The sequence below is a fragment of the Misgurnus anguillicaudatus genome, chromosome 7 (genome assembly GCF_027580225.2).
Source record: "Misgurnus anguillicaudatus chromosome 7, ASM2758022v2, whole genome shotgun sequence".
NCBI lineage: Eukaryota > Metazoa > Chordata > Actinopteri > Cypriniformes > Cobitidae > Misgurnus > Misgurnus anguillicaudatus.
Genome location: NC_073343.2, coordinates 19807098 through 19818041, shown reverse-complemented (window position 1 = coordinate 19818041; position 10944 = coordinate 19807098). Strand labels below are relative to the sequence as shown.

General features: G+C 36.2%; 1 protein-coding gene across 3 annotated transcripts; it reads right to left on the bottom strand.

Annotated features, from left to right (window-relative positions):
• Positions 1–950: 950 nt before the first annotated feature.
• On the bottom strand, positions 951–8076 carry LOC141365318 (protein TMED8-like). Of its 3 annotated transcripts, XM_073869525.1 has the most exons (8): positions 7968–7989; positions 7760–7807; positions 7624–7674; positions 7405–7516; positions 7211–7310; positions 6958–7048; positions 2824–3114; positions 951–1564 (listed from the first exon to the last, which is right to left on the bottom strand). In XM_073869525.1, the coding sequence occupies exons 4-8, from the start codon at positions 7509–7511 to the stop codon at positions 1347–1349; spliced, it is 807 nt and encodes a 268-aa protein (XP_073725626.1). In that variant the 5' UTR covers positions 7512–7516; positions 7624–7674; positions 7760–7807; positions 7968–7989; the 3' UTR covers positions 951–1346. The 3 variants fall into 3 exon arrangements, with proteins under 3 accessions (XP_073725626.1, XP_073725625.1, XP_073725627.1); XM_073869524.1 differs by lacking the exon at positions 7760–7807 and having other exon boundaries at positions 7968–8076; XM_073869526.1 differs by lacking the exon at positions 7760–7807 and having other exon boundaries at positions 7405–7513; positions 7968–8069.
• Positions 8077–10944: the final 2868 nt, after the last annotated feature.

The following is a 10944-nucleotide window of genomic DNA, read 5'->3' as shown; positions in this document are numbered from 1 at the left end:
AAAACATTAACAAGCAAACCTGGATGTATCAAAACAGCAACATCAAACTGAATTCATCAGTAGTTTATTATGAACAACAAACACCAAAAGAAATAGATACAGCAAAAGAAAAACAAGAAAAGGATGACTGACAAACATTATATTTATATGATACAAATAAAAATACACAGACAGACAGGCAGAAAAGCACATTGGCAGTAAGGTAATTCAGCAGCACAATGCAAATAATTTAAAGTGTACAGGAGAAAAGGGTGCAGGCTGGCTTTTTTGGCTCAGTGATGTGGTATTTATAATACAATCAAGAATAAAGTCATGAACTAAAACTAAATACTATTAAAAAAAAACTTGCTGTGTGTACTTTGTGTGACGTATTGCACATGATAAAAACTTATTTTCAATTAACATATTTTAATCATGATGAACCATCTTGTAAGTCACCTTGGTAAAGAAGACATAAATGTAGGACACAACAGATGCCAGACAACCTTTTATGCTAACTTGGCCATGTAAATATTGAATTAGTTATGTAACAAATTATCTGCCTTTTGTAGCAGGAAATGGTTTTCTTTTAAGTTATACACAAGCAGGCTGTAAGCACCTCCATGAGAAGTATCCCAGGTGACTGACTTGATAGCCATCAAGGTACAGTCTCCAACTGCAATACAAACATTAGGCTGTATATGAGGATCTCATCTAGTGCTGGCTGTTAATGTCTTTGTGGCTATACTAATGTATCTGATCACAGTAGATGGCTATGTGAACCTGCTCGCAATGCACATAAATAAATCAACTTAACATTTAATATAATTCTTTTTCTAACACGATATATATTATATATATATATATATATATATATATATATATATATATATATATATATATATATATATATATATATATATATATATATATATATATATATATATATATATATATATATATATATATATATATATATATATATATATGTATAGTATGTGTGTGTGTGTTTGAACTGTGTTTGAAAAGTATTTGACCTGAATCACCACCCAAATAACTATCCCTGATTCCTACTGTAATCCCTGATACACGGTGCCACAGTTGTGGTGCGAGACAATACAATTATAAAATATATATGGACCCTTAAATGAAATATTTGCGTGACCTTTAGCACACACGCACACAAAACACATTGCACATATCATGAGACTCATGATCCCATTCACATAAACAAGCACACTTTTTGATCTATGATAGGACTTTGATTATCTGAAACCACAATCAACAATAGCAAGACTTACACGTATACAGAATTGATTAAAAATAATCTTCACTAAGACCTTCAATTGAAATATGCACTCGACTACTCAGGCACTGTAGTAAACTCTGTAATACAGAGTCTTATTCCTCCAAAGTGAATAGGAGTTGTCAAACTTTAACAAGTATGTGCCATCTCCCGGAAAATCGTGGCTGCCGCCCTGCACTGCCAGATGACTGTCCTGCCGGTACACAGGCAAGATCTCTCCTAAGTTCGAGTTGGCAGTTGCTTTAGAGCCCTTCTCTACATCTCCAGGAACAGCAGGAACTGTTTGAGAAAACAACTATTATGTCACTGAAAGTATTGTTTCTATAAATCTACAGTACTTATGTGAGAATCACATGAATGCGAGCATCACATGAATGTGACCCTGTCTATGAAATCCAGGCTAAAGAGGGTCGCACACCGGACGAAAAGTGCCGCGTCTAGCCGCCGTGACATATCATACACCGGAAGTGCACATTAAATAGCGCAAGCTTAGTCAGATAGCGTCTACTTCAAAATGTTAAATATATGTTAGCATCCAATGTTAATCGTTAATTATTTGGGACAAATATGATGTTATTTAATGTTATACTATGTGATTGGCGCTCCATGGCGCCACAGGGATTTGACCAACTTCCTGAGCGCCGCGGACAGGTGCCACCTGTTGGTGCCGGTGTGCATATACTCATAGAAAACAATGTGTTCGTTTTTTTTTAGAACAGCGCGGCGCTGCGCGACCCCCTTAAGTCTCATGATCTAATTATGAAATTAAGAGCATCAAAGTGTCATTTTACTTGCGAATTTCACATTCATTTTAATCTTTGACATGGTTCTACAGTCAATATTAACTGTTTCCCCGCCGTTGACTAGTTATCTCGTCAATTGAGAGACAAAAATTTGCATGAAAAAAATGTGTTTCTGATGAATTATGTTCATTTGTAATACCGCGATTATCCGTTAGATGGCGAACTTACCCAATTTATAAAAAAACTGAACAAAACAAAAAACTATTTACTAATTTAAACTCTGTATGTATTGATAATCGTTCTGAATCTGATCTCTAACAAAATTCCTTCACAAAAATGCAATTATTTCAGCTTTTTGCAAAAAATTGTATTTTTTAAGAGTTTATAAGCAGAAAAAATATAGATAGGATGAAACGTTTTTTTCCCCGTTTTTTTTTTATTGTTTGTTTGAAAGCAGAGGGTGTGTTCTTTCATTTTATATATTTGTATGTTTATATATTTTTAGAAGAAAATTTTCCTGCACGGCATTTTGTGAAACTTGTGAAAATCACATAAAATGCTTGTGGGGCAACTTTTCAAAATAAGGGTGGCAGGGAATGAGTTAAATATATCAAGATTATATTCTCACAGAATGTTCTTTACATTATATAGGATGACTTTATGTAAAAAGAAAAAAAAGACTATATTTTAGTCACATCAACTATATCAACTATATAATTTATAGCCGAATATATACAAAACAAGTTCTGTGAATTATGTTAAACATTTGCATTTTGGTAATAAGTTCTTTCTCACCTTCCGGTTCCTCATCTTCATCCTCGTCGTCACTGGATTCACTAATGTGGACGGTGATGGCTCGGCTGGTGACTGGGGACCAGTCAAAGTAGACCCCGAAACCAATGTCGTAGCCATCTGTAGCAAACTCCCAGCACACCCGCTTGGCCTCAGGAATGGTAGGCACGTGGACGGTCATAACATCTCCGCGGTAGATAGTCACCATGCTGTCTTTCTCTTGACGCAGCTTGGCTTTTAGCTCCTTTAGGGATGCAGAGGTCCATGTAGATGCTGGTTTTACAGGTGGAAGAGCTACAAACAAATATTTTTTTTTAATTTAAAAAACAATTATTACTATAATAAATGTTATGCATAGATTACCTTAAAATATCACATTAAGCACACACTGTATTTGCAAAGCAGAGTATGTACTATAAGATCCAGGGTTTTTTTAAACGCTGGCGGGGAAAGAGTTAAGTAACTCCCCAAAAAAGTAACTAATTCAGGAAAAGCTCTGGCCTGCCATCTCCGTTTCTGACTCAAACTGTTCCCGCTCAGGCACACAGAGTGCGTACTTCTACGTTAATATGTTCAGTTTAATTCAGTACATTATTTTATTTTTTAAATTGAATCAGTTTTTTTATCTTTTTTTAAAAAGTAACTCAAATAATAATGTGTACATTTATAAAGTAATGCGTTACTTTACTTGTTACTTCAGAAAAGTAATATTATGACGTAACGCGTGTTACATGTAATGCATTACCCCCAACATTGGTCATGCGTGTGCCTCGTCATGTCAAAACATATGTTACGTGCATTATGTGAACCTACGTGCATTGCACATGTCAAAGTACATGCCTGCTACAGACACTTTGTAAGGGTTTTACGCTTGTGTTTGCTACATACTCGCTTAATCTCATGTAATCAAAGTTTATTCTCAAGTAAGAAGTGAGCGTGTCTTTATCATTAACCCTTTTAACGTGTATGCAGCTGGCACGTACTTTAACATGACACGCAATGCACAAAGGTTCCCACCAAACACATATTTGACATGACATCCCGAACACATATTTTGCTTTTTGGAGGCACCATCCACCACTGTTAGGGTGTACTCACTTTTATTGCCAGCTATTTTGACATTTATGGCTTTATGTTAAAGTTATTTTCAGAGGACAGTAAATCTATACTGCTATACAATGAGCACACTGACCACCCTAAAATATATCCAAATTTCATTTCTATACTATTGTCTCTTGAGGAGATGTACTAAAATAGTTGCAGAAATAAATTTGAGGTGTGTATTTTGTGATATACTGTGTATTAACTCTTTCAATGCCAGTGTTTTCAAGAAAGTTGCCAGCCAGCATTTTTATGATTTTCACAAAAGTTCAATGCCTTCCAGAAAATGTTCTTCTTTAAATATATAAGTATACAATATAAAATGAAAGAAAAACCCTCTGCTTTAAAAAAAAATGTTTCCTTGAGAGCAAAAAGCTGAGATATTTGTGTTTTTGTGAAGGACTTTTGATAGAAATCAGATTCAGAGCGATGATCAAAACATACACAGAGTTTAAACTGTTTGCCTAAGGGGATACTTTTGAGTTTTAGAAGTTGGGTAAGACCGTCACCTGGTGGATAATAGTGGAAATACGGATTGCCGGAAAAACTTGTCATTGGGAGGGAAGCATTTTCTCTTAATTGATGATTTAACTCATCAATGGCAAGGAAACAGTTAAAATATATCAGTGCCATTGTTTTGTCTAAAGCCCTGTTCGGACAGGATTAGTTTTACAGGGGGACCTCTGAGAAAATCGTGTTTCTCAGAGGTCCTCTGTGTTTTTAATCCCGTCCGAATCGCCCATGTCTGTGTTTTTCTCTGACGACCTCCATAAGAATTCCAGAGCAATTTACCTAATGTTTTTCGCCAAACTCAGAGGTCCTCTGAGAAATTTAATCCCGTCCGGATGCAAATGTCTGTGTTTGCCCGCAATATCTTTTGAAAACGCGGCTCATTTCGTGTTTTGGCCAACGTGATCTGCCGTAAGGTCTTACGCGTATATTGTATTTCCCATTCATTCAAATATGGATGTTTTTTCCATTCTGCGAAATGAAATAATTAAATTAAGACGAGCTGAATATCAAACACTGTTAAGACTGGCCACTGTAATCAGTAACGTTATAAGGTAAGAAACTCCAATCAAACTTGTTCAACTCCGGAATGGTAATTATTAAAAGATAATAAATTGTTATTATTCATTATTTCTTCATTTCTTTGTGTTTATTATAAGCAGACAGTTATAAAAAACACATAGGCTAACGTTACTTTAGTAGGATTTGTATATTTTATTTTGATTTGTTAAAATTAAATTAATAAATTACATGTTCTGTAATAATTTTACATTTAAAGCAAAATATTAAACATTACAAATGCGTATCCAGAGCACGTGATCTTCTGCAACGCCCAAATGCATGAAACAGACACTCCCATCTCTGGAATAGCCTGAACATTTTAATTCCGTCCGAATCGGTGCATAAAATCAAAGACGTCCTGGGGGACACATTGAAACTCAAACGTTGTTCGGAAAACGAATCCCGTCCGAATAGTGTATAAAGGAACAGTATGTAGGATTGTGGCCAAAACTGGTATTGCAATCACAAAACTTGTGGCTAAAACTGGTACTGCAATCACACAACTGGTGGCCAATACACAAAATGACAACATAAACATCAGTTGAGGGCTGCAACTCCACTTTTTTAATGACATATCCAGGCCAAACCACTGTTGTCAGTGATATAAGTATTTGAAATGAAAATGATTTCTTAATGTCTAGTGACATATCAGGGCCATTTTATGATTAATTGATATACATTTTTTTGCATACTGTTCCTTTAAGGATGCATTTTTTTAAGGCACGCTTATAAAATCTACTTAAATGTCCTAATTTAACTAAGACCTAATCTAAGCCCCCTCTGTAAAACCAGACCCAAATTGTAGAGAAATATAGTGTGCTGCATGTACAGGGTTCCTAGACCTTAGTTAACTTCAAATTCAAGGACTTTTCAAGGGCTTTCCAGGTCCAATACCGTGAAATTCAAGGACTAAATGTGGAGATACAATTCAAGTGAGAGCAAGGTTACATTGTGTTACTTTTAAAGATACATTGTTAAAGTTCCCTTTCGAGGGAACTCGCGCTGCGTCACTGCGGTGACACATTGGGGACGCCTCCAGTGGTAAGTGCGTCTGAACGTGTATATCAAATTCAACCAATGGTGAGGCTTAATGACAAAGACAGGGTGACGCGGGAGCCAGGAAGTATATCGCTATCTGAAATATTGCCAAAGACGGCGTTACAGGGACACAGGAAGTATGGCAAGGGACACGCAGCGTCTCGTTCCTTTCTCAGGGAACAACAGATACGTAACCCGAGACATTTTCATGTGTCAAACACAACACATTTAGGTATGATTCAACATTCGCATACAGAAGATAGAAGCATTTAAAGCAAACAGTTTACCACGTGTGCTTAAAAAGTCTAGAATTTTTATGATATTATCCTACACTACACAGGGAATAATATGAATTTTTTTCCATAAAACTTCTTGCATAAAATAGATTCAAGCACTTTCAATGACCTGTATCTATGTATGTATATTTTCCTGGGAAGTTTTTGAATTTTTTTCACAGATTCACAAACTTTCAAGGACCCGTGGGAACCCTGCATTTACTTTTAGGCATTTGACAGATGCTTGTGACATCCAGTGTGATAGAATAAAGCGATGTTATTAAGGATGTTTATAAACATCATTATTGTTGTTAATAAACCGTTCTTCAACAAAACAATACACACCATTAGCATTAACTGCAGGTGGTTGCAGACAATAGTGCATTATTAATTAATTAAATTGACCTCAAAGTCAGAGGTTGGGAATATAATAGTCTATTATTATCATCATAATAGTATTGTTTAAACTCCAGCTTTGACTATCCAATAATAGTAAATCCACACAGTGTCCAATAATGAAATGTAACAGGTGGCATAATCTTTTTTGATGTGACAAGCATACAGACAGTCAAGTTCTCTGGGGACAATGATGAAAGATGATGAGATGGTTTCCAGAGCTCAGGTTCATCTCTTTAATACGGGCTGTGCTAACCTTTTTTCTCCCCAGAGTGTGATGTCCCATCACTGGCAGTGCTCTCTAGCGAGCCCTCTTCCCCTGCTTTCCCGTGAGATGCTCTGGTCTCCTGTTGACAACCACACAACAATATAGTACACAAACTATTTAAATATAAAAATGCATTCATATTATGAGAAAAAATTAAAGTTAAATAAAATGATATGTGCATACTGTATACAAATTCATATAAATCTGTGTGTTCGCCCTGTTGGACTTGGCTTTGCTATACCTCAGTAGATTGCAGAGATTCTCGGTTATTGCTATTATCATCCATTTTGGTTTGGTTGTCCGGTTGGATTACTGTCCGTGAAAGGTCTGTGCTTTGAAGTCTTCAAAACAAAAATAGAAAGGAAGTTTACATGCTGAAATGAACCCTAGAAACGGCTGCTGCATGTTACATCAAAGCTTGCCTAATCCGATTACCTGTTTAAAGAGTCCGATTCACAGTTTTTTGAAGTTATACCGGGGAAAGATGATACAGACAGCGAGGACAGCCTAGACTGGAGCTCTGATGTCTCTAGTTTCTCCATATCTACTGTAGTGTAGCGTATCAAAAACATGATATACATCTCATATTCTTACCAATGCCAATACGATCAATCACAAAATTTTCGTCAGACCAGATAAAAACTCATAACTTACCTGTCTCACGGGTAAGTTATCTTTAAGTTTCCCTCATTAAAAATACAAAACCTGCATGAAGAATGAAACAATTCGTATGGTATCGTAACGTACGATATTTATATAATGGCATCTTGTCATTGCTACAGCAACTTACATTTAAGATCATATGAATCAATTCGCATCAACACTTCAGACACGTCAACTAGAGTAAGTAAAATAACCCACCAGACCATCAATCTCAGCATACGGAAAAAAGATCGAGCTAAATAGCATTTACAATCAAAACCAACCCAACCAACACGCAAATATATGTTAAACTCTTACGTCCAATGTTGTTTTAAATATAAGAAACAAAGACGTACCTTCGTAGGCGTGTGATGCTGCACCGTTGTTACACAAATACCGTTTCACAACACGCCAGGAAGTCCGCTAATTTGTAAATACGTACAGTGAAGGCAGAAGTATTATCTGAGGGGCTGCCACTCATACAGCTACATAATAAAAGTCCCAAGGCAAGAACGAGGCATTCAAGTAGTTAGATTTTAATAAAATAATACATTTAAAACAGTTTCATTTGTATATTGTATTTTAAATTATGTTTTTAGAGAGAGTAGGAAAAAAGTCAAATGTAATCGTTTTATTAACAGATTATTTTCCTGACAGAATGAAATGTGAATCAAACACAGCCACCCTTTATATGCTGTCACTATTAACCTAAAATTATTATTATCCCTGCTGAAAAAAACAATAAAACCATTACAGAAAATTCTAATGGTTTCCATTAAAATACCAATAGGAACCATTAGCTTTAACCATTAAAACCACTACACTGTAGTGTGTTTTGGGCCATATTCCATTAGAACCAATACATAGAACCAATACAACCCATTAGAGTCCTTCAAAAACCAATCCATTGTAGTGTGTTTTGGGCCATATTCCATTAGAACCAATAAAATTCCCAATAAAACTATTAGAATTTTCTTTAATGGTTTTATTGTTTTTTTCCAGCAGGGATATTAACATATTAATAAAAAATAGTAAAGATAAAACATTGAAAAGCTTAATAGTGGCTTATATTACATGACATGTAATCATGTAAATATGTGATGCTTTATGTAAGAAATGTTTAGGGACTCAAAATTACATGCATTGACAAGCAGTTTTCTTTTCTTTGTTGTGCGATTTCCAGAGAGGAAGGACATATCTAAGTATTTATTTAAAATTACACAACAGCCTTTAGTTTACATCAGTCATGAACTATACATTTTGATTAGTTATTTGTTAGTCAGGAGCAAGGTATATTGTGATTCTAAAGACAAATCAGATAAAGAAATAGTGTATTTGCCCATATACATTCAATACTTCTGTAAAATCGATCCAATACTTTTTTTATGTTGTTTCACTAAACATTCAGGTTTAGGAAGGTGATATGGAGATGAATATCAATATTATATATAAATAGAGTAAACATTGTACAGAATATCATAACATTATACAAATTGTAGTTTTGCATTGTTTTATTTAGGATCTGATCATCTGGTCATCTTTACCTTGATTGTACTTTTTTACACTCTTCGGAGTCATATCATACAAATGGGAGACATATAAAAACCATTGTGCCACAAGTAGCACAAATCTGCAGAGGATAAACACAAATATAGCACTAAAGCATCTCAATGGACTTTATTCAACTGTCATACACACTTTTCCCCTGAGTTTCATTAACAGTTACAGTGAGGAAAATAAGTATGTGAACACCCTGCTATTTTGCAAGTTCTCCACTTAGAAATCATGGAGGGGTCTGAAATTGTCATCGCAGGCGCATGTCCACTGTGAGAGACATAATCTAAAAAATATATATAATCCAGAAATCACAATATATGATTTTTTAAACTATTTGTATGATACAGCTACAAATAAGTATTTGAACACCTGTCTATCAGCTAGAATACTGACCCTCAAACACCTGTTAGTCTGCCTTTAAAATGTCCACCTCCACCCCATTTATTATCCTAAATTAGATGCATCTGTTTGAGGTCGTTAGCTGCATAAAGACACCCGTCCACCCCATACAATCAGTAAGAATCCAACTACTAACATGGCCAAGACCAAAGAGCTGTCCAAAGACATTAGAGACAAAATTGTACACCTCCACATGGCTGTAAAAGGCTACGGGGAAATTGCCAGGCAGCTTGATGATAAAAGGTCCACTGTTGGAGCAAACATTAGAACATTTAAGAAGCTAAACATGACATCAATCTCCCTCGGACTGGGGCTCCATGCAAGATCTCACCTCGTGGGGTCTCAATGATCCTAAGAAAGGTGTGAAATCAGCCCAAAAATACACGGGATGAGCTGATCAATGTCCTGAAAAGAGCTGGGACCACCATTTCCAAGGTTACTGTTGGTAATACACTAAGACGTCATGGTTTGAAATCATGCATGGCACGGAAGGTTCCCCTGCTTAAACCAGCACATGTCCAGGCCCGTCTTAAGTTTGCCAATGGCTATTTGGATGATCCAGAGGAGTCATGGGAGAAAGTCATGTGGTCACATTAGACCAAAATAGAACTTTTTGGTCATAATTCCACTAAACGTGTTTGGAGGAAGAAGAATGATGAGTACCATCCCAAGAACACCATCCCTACTGTGAAACATGGGGGTGGTAGCATCATGCTTTGGGTTTTTTTTCTGCACATGGGACAGGGCGACTGCACTGTATTAAGGAGAGGATGACCGGGGCCATGTATTGCGAGATTTTGTGGAACAACCTCCTTCCCTCAGTTAGAGCATTAAAGATGGGTCGAGGCTGGGTCTTCCAACATGACAATGACCCGAAGCACACAGCCAGGATAACCAAGGAGTGGCTCTATCATATCAAGGTCTCCAGACCTAAATCCAATAGAGAATCTTTGGAGGAAGCTCAAACTCCGTGTTTCTAAGCGACAGGACTGATCTAGAGAAGATCTGTGTGGAGGAGTGGGCCAAAATCCCTCCTGCAGTGTGTGCAAACCTGGTGAAAAACTACAGGAAACGTTTGACCTCTGTAGTTGCAAACAAAGGCTACTGTACCAAATATTAACATTGACTTTCTCAGGTGTTCAAATACTTATTTGCAGCTGTATCATACAAATAAATAGCCAAAAAATCATACATTGTGATCTCTGGATTTTTTTTCCATAGATTATGTCTCTCACAGTGGACATGCACCCACGATGACAACCTCAGACCCCCCCATGATTTCTAAGTTGTAGAACTTGCAAAATAACAGGGTGTTCAAATACTTATTTTCCTCACTGTATTTTAGACTATTCTGAATACATAACATATACTTTTTGT